Raw genomic sequence first — 25,691 nt, 5'->3', positions numbered from 1 at the left:
TCTCCCTCTCCCACTCCCCCTGCTTGTGTTCCCTCTCTCGCTGTCTCTCTCTCTGTCAAATAAATAAACGAAATCTTTAAAAAAAAAAAAAAAGAAAAGAAAGAAAGGCAATCCTTAGAAGAGCAAGGAACTGGCCTAGGAAGATAGTGCAGTTATTATTCCTCCCCTCTCCTCCAAGAAAAAGAGAAAGGACAAGTTTTCTGCAGAAGCCCAGCTGGGGAAAGAGGGTCCACCCTGACTGAGATTGGGGGCTGGGTATCGCATCCCACCATGAACGCTTGCCGAGGTAGCCTAATTCCTGAGTGGAGGGAGAAGGTTCCAGAAAGAGTTACTAATGGGGAAAAGAAAGAGAAGCCAACAGAAGCAGCCTACCATACCTCCATTTGGCAAACAACAGGTGTTTCCCATGGGTGAGGGAGATACGAGGAAAGAGAGGGGTGCTTTCGTTGTCCCCGCTGACTACCTTCCCCATCTAGAGGCTGCCAGCAGGAGAGGGATCCCACCGGCCAGACTGTGGAGTACAGTCCTCAGAGCCAGGAGTAGGGCCATCTGATGCAGTCCAGGCAGTACATGTACCTGACTGACGGCATCACAGCCAAGAAAGGGCTGTCACAAACATCAGTGAATTAAAAAGGGTTTCTGCCATTTTCCATTTCATTCCTGCCTGATACATCAGAAGAGAGAGGAACCCAGAAAGGGGCAGCCTGGACCGCAGCAGTGAGAAACCACAGGATACCCCCTCTACACTGCATTCCCAGTCCCTCAGGCTAAGGCCTGACACAGGCAGAGAGGGGTGTAAGGGTGAGATTGGATATGGGATTGAAGGTGTGAACTCAGCTGAAGTGGACTTCATACTCCCTGGAAATTCCCAGAAATCAGGGCAATCTTCCCGAGCTAGCATCAAAGGGGACCCATCCTCACATGTTTGAAATGACTGAAGAGAAAAAAAATAACACAGCCTCGTGTTTTCACATCTCACCGAGATCAGACCCCAGTAAACCAGGTTGGCAAAATGCTCAATACGGTTTCCAGAATGCAGGAATCACTCAATAAAAGGTGGAATGGGAAAGGCAGTCATTAAAAACAGACAAATACAGGGTTATTGTAAAATCAGGCTCCCTCATTTTAACTGGAATGACCACAAATTATTTTTTCTCATAGCTTCAATTTCCTTATCTGAAAAATGAGCTTTATACAATGATCTTATGAAACAGATGATCAGGATTACAGAAAAAATAAAATGTGAAGTGCCCAGTACATTGCCTCAAAAAGAGTGATCAATCAATAATAGCTTTTACCTAACCTTGTTTTCATTCATTCAGATAGATATTCTCTGTAAATATATGAAAAAGAAGCTAGATCACTTTCTAGATAAAATACTGTAGAGCTACACAATCTGGTCATGACCATAAAACAGCATTCGAGTTTGTTTCCAGAATAATCAGGGTTCACCCACTTCTCGTGTTCTATGGAAATTATTGTAGCTTAATCCCTATTCAATTGTGCAAAGGAAAAAAGAACAGAAGGTTGGCTGTGTACAAAACAAACACGGGGCCCACAGTGATAATTGGAATAACAGAATTTAATTTTAGATGACTATAGGAAATGTTGTCCCAAACTAATAGGAGGTTGGCAGCAGGCCCACCTGTGATGAGCATAATGATGCTTATGCTTGAAAAAAAAAAAAAGGACAAAATGAGTGGCATGATTCTGAACACCTATTTCTTCATACTTCAGTTTTTAAAATATAAAATGATTGAACATTACATCCCAGGAAGCCGGATTATCATGTGTTTTCCAGTCATAGTTTTAAAGATATCTCTGCTTTGTCTGCACTGTCCTAATCCCAATCCATCCTCGGGAGCTCCGGACAGGGAGGGAGTCTCGCGGTATAAACACGTGTGAGAGTGGCTGGTGAGGCATTCTAGACGCAGAAATTTAGATGAAGGAAAAAAAAAATCCAAACTATGACAAGAAGCTGCAGCTAGAAGACGAACGGAGCATGTTTAGCTCCTGATGGTAAACAAAGGATTCCAAACTTCTACAGACTCAAGGATCACAGGGCAATAATGCAGAGGGAGGGCAAAGGGGAAGACAATCCAACAGTGTGGTACGGAAGAGTCAGAGACTAAGAGTGGCAATAATAATAATTCAGTGAACACATTGAGGACTTTTGTGTACTAAGCACTGTAGTACTTTACATGATTCTGTGACCTGAGGTTATCATTATCATTTCATTTAACGTCAGCCCAACCAACCCTGCTATTACTACCATCTTAAAAATGAGAAAACGGAGGCTCGCGGAGGTTAGGGCATGTGCCCTAAACCATTCAAAAGCAGAATCTGACTTTAAATCTAGTAAATCTGCCCTGTGGTAGGTCTACTCCCAAGGCACGTTTTCCCAGCCCTCGGCTGTAAACCACAGGACAAAGATGCACAGGGACACAGCATAATGGCAAAAATGACATCAGAGGAGAGAGTCCTCATAAACCAGACTTCCCTCAATCCCGGTGCCTTTGAATTCTGAAGGTGAACCCAGCCTGCCTCCCACTTACCCCTCTTGCTTCCCACTGTTCTTTCCAAGCCACACTGTCTGGGAAGCGAGCCCATCCCCTAGAAGCCTGAGTTACAGAGACGTACACGAAGATGTACACTCAGCGCCCCTTTACCTCATTTTACATCGAGGCAAGACGATGCCACAGGACCAGGACGCTGTTTGGGTGAGTGCACTCATGCAGTTTACAGAAGAAAATAAATAAAATAAAAATATAAGAAACTTACCACGAAGTCAATCTGACACACAGCGGCAAAACATTAAGCATAAATGAGAAATTAAGCAAATCAGTAATATGTATGCTCTACAGGAAAGGCTCTTGGCATTAGAAATGTAATGGATCCTGGAGAGTATTTCGAGCCCTCCTTTTATACCCCCTTCCAAGAACAATCTACTCTTCTACCCACTGTACACATACCTCCATGTATTTACCTCCAGGGTGCATTTCTTTCATTTATTCACTCCCCCCTCACCCCAAAAAAACCATGTAAGCCCCTCCTATGAACCAAGCAATTACAAAGGCATAGGAACACAGAGGTAAATCATTTCGATAAGTCAACAAAACAAACTCTGATAAGCACTACGAAAAGTAATAGCAGAGAGGAATAGAACACAAAATGATCGGGGTTGGAGATGGAAGTAGGGGAAGGAGGGTTTCTCTAGATTGGGTGGCCAGAGTACATTTTTCTGAAGATAATGACATTTAAACAGAGACCTGAACGTATAAAAAAAGTAACCCATGCACACATGGGGATGGACCATTCCAGGAAAATGGAATGGTATATGCCAAGACCCTGAGGCTAAGCAGAAGTTGGGAAACCCACAGCTGCCTGGCCGGGCAGGCAGGGAGTGAAAGGGGAAGTGGAGGGGATAACAGAGAGGTGAGTGAAGGCAGATCACAGGAACAGTTCAGATTTCGGTCTATCACAGTAAGTCATGACATGGTTGAAAGCAGGGATGTCACAGCGTAATACCTGGCCCCACAGCATCAGTCAGCAAGGTTATCTGGGAACCGGCTAGAAACGCCACTCTCTGCGAGCACGGGATATATGGGGTCAGAAGCCCTGGGGGTGGGGGTCCAGCCATCTGGGTTGTAACAAGCCTGCAGGTGGTTCTAATGCATGTTAACACCTGAGAACCGGCAGTCCGACGTGAGAAAGTGGCATGATCTAATCTGTTTACCCACTTTACGGTGGTGGACATGCCATGTTGAGGGACAGGGGTAGAAGCCACAACACTAGGTCGGGGTCTGGATCTAGAAGCCGCAGTGACAGTGCAAACAACTTGAATGATCTCTATGAGTAAATCCGTGAATGAGAGATTGGACAAGTTGAGGAACAGAACAAATGTTTAAAGACAAAGTTCCCGGGGCACAGAGAGGCTGTCTCCCTCCCTGACAGAGGCTCCACGGGTTACTCCCTCCCAGTCCTCCATCTGCGTGATCCTTTGAACAGCTGCTCCCTGCATCCTAGTCTACATCGTGGAGACGAAAAAGCCTCAGAGAGTTTCTATGAACTACTGGTGTGAGAATGCATCGAGGAGCAGTAGACAATCCTGAAGCTCTGGTAAATAAAGCAGGTCCAAGGGCAGTTTTAAAGGAGAGAAAAGGGAGGTTGGGAGGCCAGTAATTAGAGGCTGACTTAAGAAATTAAAAACAGGAGGGTTAGTGCCCTTCTAGACATGGATGGAGCTAGAGAATATCATGCTAAGGGACATAAGTCAGTCGAAGACAAATACCATATGATTTCACTCATATGTGGAATTTAAGACACAAAACAAGGGAGCTGAAAGGAAAGAGAGAGAGACAAACCAAGAAACAGACTCTTAACTACAGAGGAAACACTGATGGTGACCAGAGGGGAGGTGGGTGGGGGAAACAGGTGATGGGGATGAAGGAGCGCACCTGTGGTGATGAGCACCGGGTGATGTATGGGAGTGTTGTCACTGTATTGTACACCTGAAACTAATATTACACTGTCTGCTAACGAATTTAAAGTTTTTATTTAAAAAAAATAAAAAATTTTAAAATAAATGTTTTATAAGAAATAAATTTTTAAATAAAAAAATTTAAAAATTAAAAAAAAAAAAGAAGGGCTAGCTCATACTCCTTGTTATCCAACCTGATTCATCCTCACAACCTAAGGCACCTAAAAGCTGAATTACTTCAAGACAAACCTGAGGCAAAGCCCTGCTTTAGGGATTTGGAAAACCACCTCTGTCCCATCCTCACCCCGCCCCCCAGAACTATGTAAACTAATACTCAGCACTTCTTATCAATTGCCTGAAATCCCTTTAACTGGAAGGAACACATTCCTTTTCAGTTAGAGATAAAGAGCCTTACCTGTGTCTTCCCAAGAGGAACTGCACACAGGTGTGGATACTTAATTCAAGTGCTCATCATAATAGATGCTCTCCTGTTTCAGTAATAAAGAGAAACAGCAGAGAGAGGGAGGTGGACAGGGATGCCAGGACAGGCGGAAAAGGGAAGACAAAGTCGCGAAAGGCAAACATCACAATCCTGCGGCTAACCCGCTGGTTTTCTCTTCATGAGCATGCACATGACTAAAGGCAGTGAGCAGCCCACACCCAGGTGAAAATGTGTTCACAGTTCTCTTTGGAACCGGCCGGACATCAAGACACCTCTTCATCATCCGAGTCACGTGCACCGTTTTCTTTACACTGTGTCTGCAAGAAGCAGAACTAGAAAAGACTATTTTGGGCCACGAATCACCACAGGCTTGGTGTACACAGACAGAGCAAACAGGAGAGTTGAGGCAGTAATTTAGATAGAAGAGAACTCCATCTTGATGTGGGAAACAGAGGCAGAAAAGAAATTATTGAATGTCCTTACTATCTACAGCCCATTGACAAGTCCTTGAAACCAGCAGAGTGACATTCCTCTAGGGACTCAGTGGCTTAGATGTCAATGCTTTGCTAAGGGCAAAAGACAATCTTAGCCCAACCCCCAGGATCCTGGAAGTCTATCTTAACATAAAAATTCCTTTGGAAACTTCCTTTAACTCTACCCACCAAGCTACATGTTGGCAATCATCTCCCAAGCATGTGACCCACTGATAAACATCTGAAGGGTCTCATGACTCAGGTTTTATTAAACAGTAATAAACGCCCTTTTCCTAACAACAGCTAGTCCCCTCGAGGTCCTGGAAAGCTTGCTTCCAAAATTCCTTAGAGACTTACGCTCTCCCTAACCCCCTCCCAGCTTCAAAGTATATAATTAGCCCACTCCTCACGACCCCAGTGCAGCTCCTTCTGCCCACGGGTCCTGTCCCCGTGCTTTAATAAAACCACCTTTTTGCACCAAAGACGTCTCAAGAATTCTTTCGGCTTCAAGCCCTAATGTCTTTTCCTATGTCACATGTTACTAATGGAAAAAATAATCTTCTGCTGATTATGATAATATAGTTTAGTTACCTCTTCTGATCATAGTTCTAAGACTCCCATTCCAATTTGCCGTGAAGACATAGCTTGGTTCGCAAATGAGACTTGGACCAGTTATGATTTCATTTCAAAACAGAGAGGGCATTCACTATTCCAGGAAATGCTTTGCATTTGATTACTGGTATTGTCTTAAAATATTAAAAATAATAATAATAAACATAAAAGCAAACAAATACATAGTGCTCACCACACACAGGAAACTGTTCTAAATATATTGACTAAAATTCAAACCGAATACCACACTGTGGAAGCAGCAGATCCAATGAGAGTGATTAAGTTTTATTTTAGAATATGTGGGGAGAGATCAATTTGACATCATTTACCTCCATTAGGAGAAACCATTTAAAATCACAAATGGCCTCAAATTAAAAGCCATCTCATGAGTTTAAATAATATGCTTTTCCTAGTACTGCACTTTTGAGAATTGATGTGACAACGTTTCAAAGCAATTCCCTTTGAAATGACAATTAACATAATCACCAAGTACTAAAGGTATACAGCATTGTACTAGGTACCGAGATTATTTTTCCACCATTTTCTTTTCTTCTGTTTTTGTTTAAAAAAAAATCACACTATATCCCAATAACCAAAAATGCATCCTTAATCCCCATGGCATTGACTATTAGCCCCAAATGTTAAATGATGCTCAACAGCACCTCAAGACGTATCAGGGTTTGAATCTTAACTCCTCAAAAGTTCTTACAATCTTACACAAATAAATAACGGTAGCGCATACAGAACATTAACGATGTGAATTTAAAATATGCACCACCTCTCCTGTCCATGAGTTTCATTCCTTTATTTTAAGCTAGATTGCATCAGAAAGTGAATTTAGGCTTCTGTATTTCCAACTGCTTCCTCCCATAGCCAATCGAAAGTATACCTTACACTTAGTTGGAGCTTTCTATGTACAGAATATGCTCATTGAAATGACCTCATTTAAGAGCTACCCTACAACCCAGCAACTGCACTACTGGGTATTTACCCCAAAGATACAAATGTAGGGATCTGAAGGGGCACGTGCACCCCAATGTTTATAGCAGCAATGTCCACAATAGCCAAACTATGGAAAGAGCCAAGATGTCCATCAACAGATGAATGGATAAAGATGTGGTATATATATACAATAGAATATTATGCAGTCATCGAAAAAATGAAATCTTTCCATTTGCGACAACGTGGATGGAACTAGAGGGTATTATGCTAAGGGAAATAAGTAAATCAGAGAAAGATAATTATCATATGATCTCACTGATATGTGGAATTTGAGAAACAAGGCAGAGGATCAAGGGGAAGGGAGGGAAAAATGAAACAAGATGAAACCAGAGAGGGAGACAAACCATAAGAGACTCTTAACCTCAGGAAACAAACTGAGGGTTGCTGGAGTGGAGGGGGGTGGGAGGGATGGGGTGGCTGGGTGATGGACATTGGGGAGGGTATGTACTATGGTGAGCGCTGTGAATTGTGTAAGACTGATGAATCACAGACCTGTACCCCTGAAACAAATAACATTGTATGTTAATTAAAAAAAAAAGAAATGACCTCATTTATCCATGGCATCTAATCCTCAATTAGTTGTTACCATCATCGTCATCCTTTGCAAAACAGGTGAAGTTACTTTAAAGTTCTACGTGCTGGTGAGGCCGTGAGCTCCTGTTTCTTCATCTTGTCTTCTTACTTTACCCCGTATCACAACGATGTCAAGAAATGCAAGATGAAAGAAAACTAGGTAGCATGTGACTCTAACTAAACCAGTGCCTCTCGCTGAGAACCATTAGGCTTGTAATGCCTTTGAGTAAAGTTTACTAAAGAATTCTAAAATCCCATTTAAAGCCTCTCAGTTGGTACCATTAAACCTTACCGTAATCCCAGGGCAAAATCATCAGATTCAATGGATGGGAATAAGAGGGTAAGAACACAAGAAGGGAAAAAAAAAAAAGGAAAGGCCATACCAAAAGGGAATTTCACTGAAAAGGATTAAACACAAACAGGCCAAAGGAAATCACTGTAGGGGTCCCGATGAGCCCCCAGCCCACCCTGGGAGCACAGCCAGTGTGAAATAAGACCCACCTAGGTGGCAGAAAACCACACGCTCAACAGCTATGTTTGAGTAATTAATTTGCCCCAAATAATGACCAAAATCCATTTTACTTACCCAATAACTTGGTGCTCGTAATACTGCAGGGTCCTCTTGAGAGTCTGCTGTATCGTCTGAGGCTGGAGAATAATAATAATAATAAAATATATTATCAGCAGATCAGTGCCATTCCCATTCTGAGTATCAGAGGCAGCTATGTACCTTCTGATTGATCTCATACACGTTTTCGCTTTACAATATTAACCCATTACACATTTTGCCATGTATTTTCCCCATAGGAACTAATACGAGGCACTCAGCAATTACCCAGAATTTCTCGGTTTCAAGTATGATAGCATCTCCTGGCCATATTTTTTCCAATTCTCTCATACCGGGTCTTAGGTTCAATAAAACATCCACTGGCTGCCGACAATAAACCAAGGCCTTGGGGGCAACGGAGGGGAGGTGTACTGAAGGAAACGTGGGCCGTGCCCAGGTCAAACCTGACTTCTTCAAGGACCCAAGAGATTCCAAGCAAGGGTTCCAAAGCCTCGTGGAGGGGCCACAAGTGCTCTGGGCAAGAAATGGGGTCTGTGGCAAATATCTAAGTCATTCCTGACCGAACAGAATTCTCTCTTCTCCATAACAGTTAAAGATAGCCTTTCTTAATTCCAGATCAAGACATTTTTCTTAGACTTACTTAGGCAACAGAGCCTGAGCTTGGAGTTTCTGACCCAGGGAGCCGTGAAGATCCCAGAACAAAGATCTAATTAAGAAATCGTGGTAAGAACTTAATTTTCAGTGGCAAGAGTGTGAATTTTTTAAATATAAAAATGCAGAGTCAGGGCGCCTGGGTGGCTCAGATGGTTAAGCGTCTGCCTTCGGCTCAGGTCATGATCCCAGGGTCCTGGGATCAAGTCCCGCATCGGGCTCCCTGCTCCTTGGGAGCCTGCTTCTCCCTCTACCTCTCTCTCTCTCTCTGTCTCTCATGAATAAATAAATAAAATCTTTAAAAAAAAAAAAATGCAGAGTCAATCGGGCAGAGCAGAATCTATCACAGGCTTATCAAAAGATTGATTCATTATAGCCATGGATGAATTTTAGGGGAATTTAAGGACTCTGACACTCTGTTCTCGAGATGTGAGGCCGCAGTTGGCAATCTCGTGGGCTGTCACTGATTAACCACACGAACCTGGATGAGGTCTAGAAAGGTCACTGTCTTAAAACAGACAATTTAAAAAAGACTGCAGAGGTTGTTGTTCAGGTTCCCTTGAATGCCTTCCCTATTCACCTCTCTATGAAAACATCCAGGACAGAGTTAGCAACCTCCCTACTCAATACTCTTCCAAGTTTCGGCCTCCATCTTGGCAAGAAAGGGTTATTCTAAAGCCAGGGGAAAGTGAACTTCGATTAAATCAAGGGCATCCACTGAAATCTATTCTACGCTACCCTTTCACTGAGCAGATCTAAGGCTTCCCTTTAGCCAAACCAAATCAGAAATTAATTTTAGGAGGAAACAGCCTCCCAATGTTCAAGGAAATAGGTACCGGGCGAATGCTTTCAACAGCTGTTTTTCATTTATATCACGTTAAAAAGATGAACAGGAGGCTTCAAACTGGTACAGATGTCTCTGCTCTTCGGGATGGAATGAAAGCAAAGTAAATAGAATGTACCTAAGGAAAAAAAATCATGTCTGAACCGAGAACTAATGGAGCTGCTGAGAAATCTAAGGAGGACGAAGCGGACACAGCAAGCCTAGTGCACAGGAAAAGCGTGCTTTCACAAAACTGGACGCGAGGCCAACCCAAACCAAGTCGTTATCAGTCACTAGCTCAGTACCCCTGGGATAGGGGCCTCTTGCGCTGGCTTGGCAGTTGGTGAGCTAAGATAACTTTCTCTTTGGCAACATGCCCTGAAAGCAGTGAATATGCACAGAGGGATTATCCTTCCAATAACCTCTGGTCACAAAACATGGAACAGAAAGCAGGAACTCGAGTGCACAGGGCCAGTAAAGACCAGAATGACCTCATTTGTACATAAGGACATTTTTTTTCCTGCACCAGGAATTTCCCAGTCATTAAAAAGCACATGATTGTAAAAGGAGTGGAGCCTTTTAAAGAGCTGACTTTTTTTCTTTTGTGAAGCAATTACTTTTCTTCCCCAGCAGGAGTTAAATTTATAGTTTCCAAATACATTAAAAAGAAAACATTCTCTGGGCATATCCAACAAAGCTTCAACTTGGGAAAGCATTTACATACTTCCTGTGGCTTGCTGAAGCCAATGGGCACGTTCTGAGGGTCTAAACCAGGAGCCTGGAAGCTGAGTGCAGTGTCTCCTCCTCCTCAGCAAGTCACGCTGACTTCCACACACACCTGACTCCCCAGAACATCTTATCACCGTGGATTCAGTGAATTCTCTCCAGAGTTTCCCTGACTGCTCACTAATGGCTCTTATCAGTGAGAGACATCTTCATGAAATCTCAGTGTCTCTCTGACCTGAATAAAATAGCATGAAGTGAAGACCCACATGGGGGCCAAAGCCTTCCACAGGGGTGACTCCTTCCTGGAGAGTCGTAGGGTACATTTCTTAGTGTTCACATACACCAGTGATGCAAGTCAGTGTATTAGTGGGAAAAACGGGGGCTTTGAAGATATGCCGACCTTCTCTTCTTTAAGAATGCAACTCCACACCTGTCCCCTACTCAACAGGTCCTCAGGCCAAGATCCCATTCCTCTTACCTGTATCTGTCCCTTCCTTAAAGAGGGAGTTTAGAAACACGATTTTAGAAAAGAAGATTTAATATCAAAGTGAGTTCAAAATCCAGCTCTGTGACTCACTAGCTAGATGACCTTGCGTAGTTTACTTAAGCTCTCGAGATCAATTCCTTATGTAGACATTATTTTTCATGGAAATTAATTCAAATAAAGCAAAGTCTCTGTTGCACAGTAGATACATAATAAATGATAGTTATGACTATGCTCAGCTGAAAAACATGGTTCCTACCCTCAAGAGTCTTGTAATCTGGTGGAGGAGCACAAGTTAGACTGTCCACCCCCCAAGTGTAATGTTTCAAGATTCTTATCACCTAAAAAAATCAATAAAGCTACCATTACTGCTACCCGTAAGGGAGTGCCAATTTCAGTAGACAGAAGAAACAATTTAAAAAATGGCAGCAGAAAGTATAAATATTTCCAGTGAAAACTTCAGATCAGTCCAGAGATGGTGATAAAAGCAGAATTTTGAAAATGAAGATTGAGGACAGACCTAGAAAGCAGGCTTACAAGTGGGAAGGACACCAAGGCACCACAGCTGAGATCAGGACCCCAAGCATTAAGCGTTAAAAGAAGTAAGAAACAAGCCATGAACCACCTTCCTAAGACACAAAGAATGTGCAACAGAAGAACCAGGTGGCCGTATAATTTCATAGCCAGATGCTGGGGTATCTGAGAGACAAGGATGGGGAAAAAGACAAAAATCCACTCTTCCTTTCACAAAAAGACAATCAAAGAGATCTGCGATTCTTCTCTGCTCACCCCAAACTAAGAGAGAGAGAGATAGTGGTCTCCTATTGTCCCTGCTCAACACCAAGAAGCACCGGACAGGAAGACCGCTGGACAGACGAGGCAGCGGTCTGGGTCCTGCACAAGAATAGTCTGGGGTTAAACAGAAGGTACTCAGAAGTTGCCATCACGTAGGCACCAGGAGCCATCTTCATCTCTAGTCTCAGGAACAGCTTCGCTCTGCTTGGCCAGCAGTGCTGACCCCGCAGACTAAATGCGATGCTCACAGAAGGTCATGGGATCCAAACAGCCAGGCCTGAAACAGTCCCAGCAGAGCCAGACAAGTGGTCCCTGAGGAGTGGGAGGAAGCCGTTCCCAGCAGCTGGCCCTGCAGGCTCAGCAGCCCCGCGGAGCCTCCGGCACAGTCCCTGCTCTGGAGATCCGCACCAGATGGACTGGGGATCAGGCAGGAGGCAGGGAATCAAGACGCGTGCGTGCACAGGAAACACACACTTGTCACCAGATAGAGCAGACACTCACCTCAATTTTAGCGATCAAGAAGTTGTGGCTCAGACCGGTTAAGTGAACATCCCGTGATCACAAAGCTAGTAAGTGAATAAACCACTGCAGGCCAGGACTGGCTTCAAAGTGTACCCTGCTTCTACTAGATGCCTTGAGGGTCCCTCTTACCTTGAACATTCTGGGATTCTATATTGTTTAATATTGGCAGCACTTCATCATGCCAAAAACAGACACAACTTCACACAATTTAAAAACAAACTTCTCCTAGTTCTGCTTTACGGCACAGATCCATCTGCTATAGAATTAATGGAAACCATACATCCATCCTCCTTTAAAGAAATACCTGTAAATAGCCATGTCATTTTATTTACTTAAACATGAGAAAATTAAATATGAATGTCAGAAACTAAATGATAGGGATATACATTTAATTACTGATGACTAAGCCAGTGGTTTTCTATTCTATCTGCACATTAAAATCATCTTGGGGAGCTTTTAAAAAATATCAGTGCCTGAGCTCCACCTCCAAATTTTCCAGTTCAACTGGTCTGCTTCTAACGTGCGGTCAGGGTTTAAAACCTTTCGTTTAAGGTATAAACATGATGATCAAGACCAGTAATCCTGCAGAAACCTTACTTGAACTGAATAAGTCAGTGTTCATGAGAACAGTTTCTTTATTCAAATATCAAGAGAAGTAAGCTTCTGAGAGCTGTACATACATAACCACCAAATTCAACACAGTTCGTTCATTAACTGTCACTAACAGCTTATAATCAAATATGAATTTCTTTTTTTTTTTTTAAAGATTTTACTTATTTATTTGACAGAGAGAGAGACAGCGAGAGCAGGAACACAAGCAGGGGGAGTGGGAGAGGGAGAAGCAGGCTTCCCGCCGAGCAGGGAGCCCGATGCGGGGCTCGATCCCAGGACCCTGGGATCATGACCTGAGCCAAAGGCAGACGCTTAACGACTGAGCCACCCAGGCACCCAATATGAATTTCTTAGATAAACAAAGAGCTATACTGCTTGAGGCATAAATACAGGATTTTTTAAATTTCCACGTAATTCACTCCCATGCACTTACGTCAGCATTAGGTTTTGTGCGGACACATACATACAACATAACGGCTAGTGAGACAATTACTCACATCATGAGACGGGGGTTATTATTTTACAGCTAAGAAAACCAAGACACACAAAGTTTAAGTTGCCCTATGCTCACGCAAAAAGAGACAAAACCAGGGTTGAGTCTCAGGTAATCTGCTCCAGAATCCAAGCACATAATCTCCGACCTACACTGCACATAACATTTAAAACTGTATTTGGTTGAGCGCTTTACAGTTCACAGTTTCTAATGCATGTTATCCCAACTGACCCTTGCACCAGTCCAGTTGAATAGTCCGGCTGTTGCCATGATCACCATCTGACTGAAAAAGAACCAAAGTTAGAGACGTTATGAGTCTTCTTTTGCAAGGACAGCATCTCTTCCCTTAAGAAATTGTCTTCAATAAGATAGCATTTTTTTAATGTCAACATACAATTAAAGAATCACATGGATCCAAATTAGTTGTCTGCTTCTTGAGAACACACTGAACATTCTTTCCACCGAAACTGCATACACAAAGAACGCCATGGGCAAACTCGCGGAGTCATCTAAGATTCACTTCCACTTCTCCTCCCTTAGCTTCTCCTCCTCCTCTGGCTCACCCCTTCCCTACCAGCTGGACGTCTAATACATTCAGGCTGCATTCTGATGGGCCAAATCCCTACCCCCATCACCTAAACTCCCAAAACAGGTCTCCAGAAATCACCATTGCATATTTTCCTTCCTTTTCTCATCAAAATTGTCAATCCCTTTAGTACCCTGATCTCCGATGGTTCTCAGAAGGAGTCACACCTCCATTTCCTCAAAAATGTGATCCCCGGTCCTAACGTAGATGATGGTAAAAAATGAGCTTCCCTACAGGATAAAACATGGTCTGAATCACTAACAGCGGGACTGTGGTAAATAGGCTTCTCAGTGAGAGTTAAACCGGGGGCCAGGAGCACTTCTCTTCCTCTACATCACACTATGGGGACCGCCACATTCTCCAGGACGTAAGAGCATTTCGTGTATTAGGACATGATATGCCAAATTCCGTCACTGAACGTGACCAAAATTGTAGCTACCCGGTCTTTATGGCTAAGCCTGTAGACACCAATGGATCAAATGATATGGTTGGTATTACTAATAAAATCAGTCCAACAACAATAGGTCACTTCCGACAAGCTGCTCAAATACTTTGGAAAGAGATGTAATTGCAGTAATCATCAATCTTGCTAAATATGCAGACAAAATATTCACTTTCCCAGCCTCTGACTAAACTTACTACATATAACCCCCCCAAAAAAAAAAATAGACGGCAAATTAAATATAGAACTTTGAGTCAGGACCTCTGTATTTCAAGCCCAGCTGTGCTACTGACCTTTTTATAAAATTAGCCAACATCTCTTCACCTGGGAGTAGGAAACCTTGGGAAAAAAAAAAAAATGCCTCTATTTTCCCATCTGAAAAAGCTAGTAAGAAGTTCGTAGTTCTCAGGGTCATTTTGAGGAAAAGCATTGCAAAGTTAAGCACTTGAAAACAGAGGGTCAGATCCACCATCTCTCAGGAAGCTGGGCAGTACCATTTCAAGTGAATGATGCCAATAATTTGCTAAACAAAACTGGTAGTCCAGATAATTAATCACAAAAAGCAAAAGTGGTAAGTGTGCTAAAAGAAAAAAAAAAAAAAAAATGAAAGCTAGAAATGCCCTCTAAGGTAGAGTTCTTCCTACCCACACTGGTGGAAAATCTGCATGATTTCCTTCAATCTCAATTTCATTCTCCTTGTGAACACAAGTATACATCTGAGTGGCCCCACGAGAGCTTAGGATGAAGGCTGACATTATGCTGATTGACCCATACAAGGCTTCAAACTGATGACCTTGGCCTTATTAGAAGTATGTTCTAATTAGCAAAGCACAGTGGTTATAATCATTGTAATTACTGATTGTAACTGAATATACCTACCACATAATCGACAGTATAATTAAGTCTTCCTATACAAAGTATGTCTGCTTTCCAAACATTTCCCCCTTTGTTATTTTAACCCCTTTCCAAAAATAGCCACTGAATTTCAATTTGATACAAGACCTAATACCAACAACACCCATTTAAGCTGAAAACACACATTGCTTAAACTGAAAGAGCTCCAAAGGGTGATTTATTCAGTCCTTCCCCTACCTTCAGGCAAGAGCACATTTAAGTTATCCAAGAATTTTGGATGTTTTCAACGAATAACACCACCACCTTCAGTTTGTAGAACACTTCACAGTTTACCAATCACTTTCTTTTCTTTCATCTCATTTGATATTCACAACAACCTCCTGAGTCTCAGATATAATTATCCACACTCTACAGATGAAAAAAATGGAGATCCAGAGAGGTCAAGGTGTTTTGCCTCAGCTACAAGGCTGGAAAGAGCCACCAACAAGACAAAAAGTTAGGTCTTCTGTGACTTTTCTCCACATCTTCCCCCATTAGTAACTTACTTGGCTCTGCTAACTATTAAAATAGCCTTCCATGTATCTATCCCTTGTTTCTTTTTATTTGTTTTTAATGGATATGAAAACAACGTTGTCATAGTGTTTTCCCAAATTCACAAATGTTGTTACTGTTATTTAAATAGTTCTGGTAAGATGGTTAACTTCTTTATCCAGTAACTTTGGAAGAAACATGCTTTACTGGTCACATCTTGGTCACTTGGCTGTCTGAATAAAAATCATGACCGAATAAAAATACTGAGACAAGATGGTACTGTTTCTAGATACCTTCTCGGGGCAGCGGATCATGCTATCCTACAAACCTGTGGAGAACATGGCTCTAGTCCTAAACGCTCACACCAAAAAGAATCTCACAGAGCGCCCAGGGTTGTCAGTCCACAAAGTGAAATAATGCTGGGCTTTCTGGATTAAACACGCTGTTGACTGCTAAGGGTCGAACACTAAGCCCAGCATGTTACATGCAACACCTCATTGAGTCCTCACAAAAATCCTGTAAGAGAGGAAGAAGTATTACCCCAATGTTATAAATGTGGAGGAAACTCATCCCAGACAAGTTAAAAAACATGCCCAAAGTCACGTAGGTAGCGTCTAAGTCTACTTACGTGTCTCATCTCTGTCCGCCTGCCTCCAAAGAGCCAAGTTTTTAATCTGCTTTTCTAAACTGAAATACCTTCTTCTGTCTTCAAGGCAGAAAAGGTTACAGTTGAAAGGAATTAACTCTTGGCTAGATAGTGTGATTTTGGAAACAGCATTTTATTTTTCTAAACCTCAGTTTCCTTTTTTATAAAATAGAGAAATTCCTAGCATAACTATTGCTCAGGGTTGTTATAAGGTCAAAATGAGATAAAAGTACAAAGTATGATACATATGCGTGTTATATGATGATTCTATGAAAAAAAAAAATCTCTTGATGAGCAAGTAGTCAAAAAATTGTTAAATTGAACTAAACTGCCCGTGTCTAACATCTAGGATGGTTGCCAGACATGCCTCACAGCCCAAAGATGCCAATTAGATGCCGCAAAGCTAATTAGTGCCATTTCGACTCCTGAATACCCTACCGGACAGCAATGGTCCTCATGTCAGGAAATAATTTCTAGCTCTTTACAACCTCTTTGCAGCCTCCGCTTGAGCATTTCCAAAGAATTCCCTATTGTTTCCAGGGCTGGGGAGCCACAGGGTGGGTGTTTTCCCAACAAGAGCTTGGAAATAAGGGAAGTAATATTTCCTGCCTGACAGTTAAATTACAAATTAACACAGAAAATGGGGAAATGTTTTGTCAACCTTAAATGCACCAGCTTAAACAATAATTTGTAAAGGGGTAACAGAGAATTCTCTCCAATCATCCAGCCCAAGGTGCAGCTCCAGGCAAAGTGGGCCACCGAGCCACAGAAACATTTGTAAAGGGGATGCAGGGAAAGAAGGCCAAGTTAGAGAGGGCAGCCCAAAGGAAAGAGAAGGGAGGGGAATAGTTTATGAAACATTATATCCAACACTGTACAGGGGTATACTGGCCCTCTGTCACATTGAGAAAGATTATTTCTAAACTAAGGAAATTCTCCAACCACCTTAACTAAAAGGGACTCTTATGAACGGCCCTGGAGTATCAGGTCTCTTCAGCAAGGCTGAACCCTACAACCGGAGAGCTAGCTCCTTAAACCCGCTTGAAGAATTTGGCATAAAACTCATTTTGCTTTGACTCCAAGTGGATTAAAGCAAATTTTTAATGATGACTTGGTTCCTCGTGTAAGAGATGTACTGATCATACAGACTTTGAGTAACAAGCCTCATTTCCCAGTCACTTCTCACTGTAAATAAGTAAATTGTCATGCAAATGCCAACCAAAGTGACAAGGGCCATTTTGTTTACCCAGTTAGAGGCTGCGAGTCTGGTGATTTCAGAACACTGACAAGAACAGGTCCTTGGAGTTTAAAAATCTCAGATACTGAACCATGCAGAACCATCCAAATACTACCCCGGGTGGGTCCTGTCCAGCTCAGCTGCTTCAACCTCCCTGGGAAGATAAAACCCAACAAGGGACTAAATTATCATCAAATCTAGTGTTAACTACAGTCTGATGATCCAAACGGATATGAAACGTGCTTACTTGGCAGATAATGAGGGTGACGTCATCAGTGTTTATGATGCACTGCATTCCTGAGCAGAGGTACAAAATCATCACACGTCACCCTGGAAAAAACATGCAGGCAGGAGAACACTAATACCGCATGATGTGAAAAGCCTTACTTTTTTTCACTGAACACTACGTGAGCTCTTTTTTCTAATCTAGGGATCACTCCATCATATAATAACTATTACACTGCTTCCCCATTCCTTTGAGCCAAGTACTTAATTACACCAAGATATGTGTATGGGTGGGTTATGCACAATTCTATGCAATCTGTGAAGAGAATATATATACCTTCACTTACGTAACGATTTCTAGGATACTCTGGCTTCCTTCATATTCAGAAATCAAACAGTAACGCCATTGGTCTTTGCAGACCCTGCAGCGTAAGCTAAGCGGTTGGCCGTCATGATGGCTTTTGTCACTCCGTTCATAGCTGCCTTACCCATGGGAACCTGGAGTGCACAAACATGAGATGGACGGGAGAACTAGGTCAGCCTGGAAGCAGAGCCCTGAGGAAGAAAGAGCCCTTGTGGTTTCTAACACAGGTCTATGTGGGACTCAAAGCCCACTCAGGAACTCAGCAACTGGCAACAGGAGATTAGGTTCAGGAAAACCAACAGGAAATTGCTACCAGCCGTCCCTTAGCAAGTCTTACACGTAGGAAGCATACGAGCGGCGACATAGGGAGTCTTTGCTGTACAATGTGTACGTTGTACATTGAGGTTGGAACAATTCGTGGGCACGTGGACAGACACATCATGGTGGAAAGAGCTAGACACAAGAGAAGTGGACACTAAAATGCACATGGTTTCTGGCTCCTTCACTTTAGGCAAGTCACTGCTCCTCTCTGAACTTCGGTTTCCTTATCCTTAAATTGGAGTTAATAATAATCCTTGCGCTGCCTATCTCATTCATTTCCTGCATGAATCCGGGGGAGATAATGTGTGTTAAAAACATGCCTTGTAAACTCTAAACAGATGTCACTCATTGCTAGTGGCTTTTCGGTATGGAAAGTGTAGGTCAGCACATCATTCCCTCACAGTCCTGAAGTGGGGACAATTAAGAAGGGAAAAAAAATGTCACTAGTGCTTTGCGTTCTTGGGTGTTGAAAAAAAATGACAGTTGGTGAAAGCCCCTGATTTTTCAAAATTCTCTTCAAATCGGCTTACCCTAAAAACTAATAAAATAAGCCATTTAACACAAAAATGGCCATCATAATAAGAACTGATGTGGTCATTTTAGAAGAACTCCAACAAAAGACATCAAAACTTGCTCATATGAGAACCAAACTTTCAGCTATGTAGTAATTCTTAGCCATTTGTTTGTCTCATTACCGAACGGAAAGTTAGTAAGTGGGAAAAGAAGTGGGGGGGTAGAAGGATGTGAGTAAGAAAGGGATATTGGGAACAGCTGCCTACAGAAGAGAAATGTTTCTGGCACAGTATTATTTTTTCCAAATTCTTTCTAGAATACTACACGAGTTTTAAATGTCTTACTCTGACATTCAGCTTTACAAATACCATGTTGACCCACACAAGTCATGTCTACACATTCACACCAAACAACAGAATTGTAATGATATGATGCTTAGGAGCAAGGTACTGATGGGACAGCTTTCAGTACTTCCCAGCTCCAAAAACACTTTAATTTCCTGATGTGTACCAGGGCTCTTCACTGGAGTCTCCAAGGCAAACCCACTGCAGGGGCGTCCGTAATTGGCACAACATGTATCAGTCCATAATTTACTCATTTAAGGAGCAAAATCTCCAGAATCTCTAAGCATTATAAAACATAAGGACACCATCTGCCTCATTTGGCCCTATGAGCTTTATTTCAAATAAACCCTGAAGTAGCAGTAATAGCTCTTTAAAATAACACACAATAGTTTATGATACCAAATTAATAAATGTACCACATAACCAAAATTATATATATGTGTGTGTATATCTCCCAATATATCTACTTGATTTCTACAGACCAAGAACATTTGATAATTTACTGTAGCTATAGGAGACCTCCAGATGGCTGCCTGAGAAGCAGCCAGACATCACTTCTATACTCATCAATATATGTTGGAGCTTTGTGAGACCAGACAACCAGGTTTGATTTGAGGATTTGGGGGGCACCAAGAGCATTATCTCCAATCCATCCATTCCCAGTCCTCTCCACCCCAAACTTAGTTTCCACTCCTTTAAGGTGCTTAAAATCAAGGGAGGTATTTTTCAACTAATAATTTAATATAAGATATTTAAAATATACACAGTCTAATTTGTCTGGTGGGAGAGACTTATGGTAGATTTTTGTGGCATGAGATTTTGATAAGAGAGAGAGAGGGGTTGAGAATAGGGACAACCAGAAATAAATGTCCTTACTTCACAATTCTTCTCAACCTTAACTCCTAACATATCAGGGTTTAAACTACTACAAAACACCAAGGCAGAAACTTTGATATGCTTTACTTTGATATGCCCTCCACTTCATTTCTGTTAGTTACTCTGGAAGAACAAAACAATAAACTTTGTTATCTTAGGTTTTTAAGATGTTTCCAGGCAGGCATATCGTGATTTGATTAATAAATCACATAAAGTAGCTGAATACCTTATTTAATGGCCAAGAATTGTCAGTCTGATCTTATTTTTAGATTCACACTTTTAGCCTCATATTTTATAGTTTTACCATAAAAATGGTAACGTTTTTATTGACCTGTATTTGAAAGTGACTTAGTAATATGTATTCTTTGAAAAATTATTCTGTCTCCTGGGGTAACTTGTAGTAAAATGCTTTTTCCAATTACATATCCAATGGAATTGGTAATTTCTTTCATTACTGTGATCGTTAATGCCATTGATTAAGATGATATATCCCACTGCTATAATCAGAATAATTGGATATCTGTGTTAACAGATTTTTCTCAACAGTCAAGAATGCAAGGCTAATGGTGGAAAATTACACTTACAACTTAACTTAGTATTTGATTTCCTCCATCTTCTCCTGACTCCCATCCCTAGAATGCAGCTGAATAAGGAGAGAAGTGCCCAAGTGCTTAAAATACCAGCAGGCAGCAGCCTCATACCTCCGACTTTGCACAGTTGGCTCCTTGCAAGCTGTGGATAAATCCCATCCATTCTCCTTCAGCACCAAAGTTAGGTTTGTACTTTGCAAGCACACTTTTGGATAATTTAATTCAGAACAAAAGGAAAGACTGGTTTTCTTTGAAATGTGTTTAGAATGGCAGTAAGTTTACACAAGAGAGGGGGGGGAAAAAAGGAGATTTCATAGCTTGCAAACACTGTCAGGTCCACAAATGTTTATTGATCTTTACATCAGGAGGAAACAATAAACCTCTCTTCTCCAGCATCCATGCTAGAAACTCCCTCATATGTGTCTGAAGCTTCAGATGGAATTACAATAGTCAGTTGCTAAAATTTACTCTTTCCCTCAGTCTGGGTTCCATTACAACACAATTATCTCATCATTACCACTCCTTACAATAAATGCCTTTATAGGCAGATTCTTTTGTTAAGGAGGTAAGAGACAATTTCACTACTTGTGGCAAATTTTTAAAAGACACAATGATAGTAATTACAGCTACTCCAGATTTCTACTGAATGGCATTTTTAAATTCAGAATCCAATGACAGAGCCATTTCCCCTCTGCCCTACATAATCAATAGTAGATAGATACACAGATCCATACATGCACACACACACACACATTTGTTACACAGATACGTAGAGATAAATAGGTAAATATCAAAAATGTTCTTCAAATAAATTGATGTCTCTATCTGTAAACACCATAATGAAAACAAAATTTGAAACAATCCCTGCATCCTTTCCTTTGTGAAAAGCAAATAAATAAATTCCTTAAACTAAAAATCAAATAGTTCATAAGACAACGTTCAAAAATCAAGACATCCTTCATACACAAATTTATCCAATCACACAAGGAAAACATGAAGTTGGAAGACAGAGTAACCCTGTCATGGGAGAATTCGGTCAACAGGAGTTTAAACAAAATACTTTTTTCTTTTGTTGAGGTCTCCAGAAACGTACTGAATTAGGATGACAGGCTTCTTGCACAGCAGCAGGTTCTCCTTAAATTTGCTGTTGGGGTAATGTGAATTTTTTTTCCAAAAGTTCTTGCTTTCCCTTGGGAAGACTTTACTCAAGAAATTGGTTGGAAGAAAGATAAAATCTTTTTGAAGATTCAATCCTGAAATGTTTGCAACAGAATCACAAGAAAAAGTGGGGCAAGGGAGGTTATAAGTGTTCTTCCCATGTAAATAAGACATCGCCGATTTCTGGCACAGAAAAAGCCAACAACAAATATCTATTTAATGAAGTAGTGTTCAACTCTTTTTTTAAAAAAAAAACATAGTTTGATCAAGTAGAAAAAAACTTATTCCTTCCTCCCAGCACATCATGTAAGCGGACTTGGTACAGCAGATTATAAGAGTACTTACGGAAAACCCAACACTATTTAGTTTTCAACTCTGCAGATTACTAGCACCATTTTCTCCTCCACAGATCTTGTGTTTTGGCTCATGACACAATAAAGTCAAGCATGTACAGTGCACATATAGTAAATACACAATGAAGGAATAAAAATAAGAGGACATAATAATTACTTACATCTGTATAATCTTATTTTTTGTTACTGCTATTGATTTTAATCCTAAAGTGCATTATTTATCAACTCACTTATTTCTCACAACATTTGTACAGTACGGTTGGAATAAATATTCTTACATTCACTCTAAATGTATTCATTTAACAAATATTTATTGACCAGCTACTATGAGCCAGGCACTAGAAAACTGGGGATATGGCAGTATAAAAAATAGACAAAAATCCTTGTTTGATGACACTGAGCAAAATTCATCCAGAAGAGGAGAAGGAGAGAGCCAATAAGCTGCATTTGATTGTATATGCCCTGGCTGGCCTTATTTTACCTTCCACATGGCCTTTCAACTGTGTGAAATACATTTGATATAACAACAAAGTAGAGTCCTATTCACTTGGCTCCTAATCCCCAGAGACTTCCTTCCATTAGTGACCTTTCCATCAGGGTCAAGAAGAGCTCTAACACTAAACAAAGTCATATCAGACATGGCGAGGGTAAGAACAGGGGTTATATATATAAAATACATATCTGAAATTACCTTTAAAACTGCAAGAGAACACACAAATACAAGCACAAATCAAAACACAGCTCCTCCCACAAGCCGCTCAGCTTACAAAATCCTATCTTTAAAAGTATTTTTTTTTTTAAAGTCTGACGTTTCGGGTTGATAAAACAACCCAAAAGTTATGTGCAGTAGAATACACAAATGAAAAAAGGTACTTTATGATCGGAGTATAAAATTTCTGAAGGGTGAATTACTGACATTTCTGGCCTCATTTGACACCCCATCATCAGTGTGGTTACCATAGTTAAAATACACCTAGAGAACTGCAAAGAGCACGACAATTTAAATTCAACACTCGTTAGGTATAAAAAAATCACTGACCAATCACTGAGTTATAAAATCAGGACCAGACTGTAATAAAGTAGGTGTAAGTAAAACCAAACTCTGCCCACTGCCTTTGCATCAGGCCCCTAGGGCGCCCGCCATATTGCTTTCCCCTTGGGTAGAGAGAAAGTATCCTCACGCTTGGCAAAGGGGCTCACAAAGGTCAGTAGATTAATACCATCCTTTCCCGGGTGCCTGGGTGGCTCGTTGGTTAAGCGACTGCCTTCGGCTCAGGTCGTGATCCTGGAGTCCCGGGATCGAGTCCCGCATCGGGCTCCCTGCTCAGCGGGGGGTCTGCTTCTCCCTCTGACCCTCCCCCCCCACAATGTGCTCTTTCTCATTCTCTCTCTCTCAAATAAATAAATAAAATCTTTAAAAAAAAAAAAAATACCATCCTTCTCCAAATCCTATTTCTCTCATCCATCGCCAACATTTTTTGACTATTTTGTTACCCTCAAACACGAGTCTCCACTTTAGTACACTTTGATTTGGCCTCACAGACCCTACCGTTTCTCTCTTTTTATTTGTATTGCCAAAAGTCTTGGATGAGAAATATATGCTTATGAAATCCTTTGTGTACTCATCAGATATTCCCTCTTTAAGTAGGTTTCTATCTCAGAGGTGGGATGGACATCGTTTTTTCCAAGGCCCCCAGCAGAATCTTGGTCTGGGCTTGAAAATATCATCCTTAATTTCTCATCACTTCACAAATATCAACCACTACAGCCCTTACTCCCAGCCACCTCCCACACCCACAAGCAAACAAACAAAAAGCTTCTGGGCACCTACATTCTGCTGGTTCTCTTTGTATAGTGCTTCTCAGTGCTCTATTATTGTGTTTCTCTCTCTTTCACTCAGAGAGTTTGTCAGTTTTCAAGATATTAGCTACTAACTCCACGAGCTCTTACCAAAACCCAATTCCAAATCTCTAACAGTCCATTTATTGAGTGGCTTGCCTACCGTGTGACAGTGAGTGTGCGGAAGCTGGTGATCTGGTACCACCAGGCGCCCTCAAAGAACTCACACAACAGAGCCAACCATTTGCACCCAAATTCAAAAAATCCAAATCCAAGGTTATCATTATAGTTCTCCCAAATGCCACCCCCCCCCCCATTGCTGACTGTGGCGCTTTTATTAACACTGTCATGGCTCTCAGACCCACTGTCACAGGTCAGGCTCCCGGGGAAGCATGCTCTGAGATCAGCATGCAGAAAGCTTATGAGGAGGTGTTCCTGGGATCAATACCCAAGCAAGACTATAGAAGGAGGCAGAACAGGAAAGAGGGAGGAGCTAGACTGTGGTGCAGGCTCCGGGGAGGCCTCAGGTGACCCTCCATGGAGCTCTGCCTTCAGAGCTGGCTGAGTGAGGACAGGGAGATCAAGCCTTCATGGCGCCATGCTCAGTAGTCACTGGAATGGAGCAACTTTGGGCAAGGCAGCTGTCTCCAGTCCAGGCAGTGCATCCAGGGGACTGACAGGGGAGGCTGGTTGTTAGCAGCCTGGCTAGCCTCGAGGGGAATAAGCCCTTCATTTCTAAAGGGGCATCTGGGGGCTGCATGGCCATGTCCACCACGCTCACAGAGGCTCAAAACACACAGTATAGTGGAAGGAATACAGAGTTCGGACGCAAACATGCCAAGATTCTAATCTTATCTCTCTATCAGTCATTAACTGTGATCATTAGGCAAGTTACTCAACTTCTCTGAATCTCTGATAAGATTATTTTACAAATTCACAGATACATATTAGGAAAACTTAAATGCCTAACACTTGTTAATTCTCCTCCTCCTACCCTATAAGTTTAGTGTTTGTTTTTTTTAAAACGATGTTCTTTGTCTTCCAAGTGCTATGACTTCTTTTTAAAATAACACTTGCTCATTCAGTCCATAAAGATGCACCTCAAACCACCCTCCAGCCGGCACTATTCAAGGCCCTGCAAAGGCCACTGACCACCAAGAGCAACCGAGGCTGTCTCTGCCCCGGGGCCAGACTTAAATTACAGATAACACATATGCAAACAGATGGGGAGGATAACTTCTGAAGGTGAGTGCCCTGATGAAAAGAAAGTGGCGTGCGAGAGCTTGGTGGGGGAGGGCAGCTGTCTGCCGAGCCTGCAACCGCTTCAGAGCAGAAAGCTGAAGGAAAAGCAAAACAGTTGCACTGATGCTTCAGGGAAGCTCAATTTCAAACCAACCTTTTTCCTCTCTCTTCCCCAAACCTCCCCTCCTCCACCCTTACCCTTACCCTTTCCTGTCAGGAACCCGGTACCACCCTAAAAACATAGGACTAATACAGCACATACACAATTCCTGTCGAAACCGACTAGACCTGGGGCGCCCGGTGGGGGGGGGGC

At 41.9% G+C, this 25,691-nt stretch overlaps 1 protein-coding gene across 1 annotated transcript in view; it reads right to left on the bottom strand.

Annotated features, from left to right (window-relative positions):
- GUCY1A2 (guanylate cyclase 1 soluble subunit alpha 2) overlaps window positions 1–25,691 on the bottom strand; it is a 291,335-nt gene that overhangs the window by 253,063 nt on the left and 12,581 nt on the right. Inside the window, exon 2 of the mRNA XM_031031602.2 lies at window positions 8,169–8,230. Within this exon, the coding sequence (XP_030887462.2) occupies window positions 8,169–8,230 (62 nt within the window). The remainder of the gene's footprint in view (window positions 1–8,168; window positions 8,231–25,691) is intronic.

The sequence above is a fragment of the Leptonychotes weddellii genome, chromosome 11, assembly GCF_054177405.1.
Source record: "Leptonychotes weddellii isolate Sample4059 chromosome 11, ASM5417740v2, whole genome shotgun sequence".
Lineage (NCBI taxonomy): Eukaryota > Metazoa > Chordata > Mammalia > Carnivora > Phocidae > Leptonychotes > Leptonychotes weddellii.
Note: the sequence above shows the minus strand (reverse complement) of the source record. Positions and strands in the feature narration are given on the sequence as shown.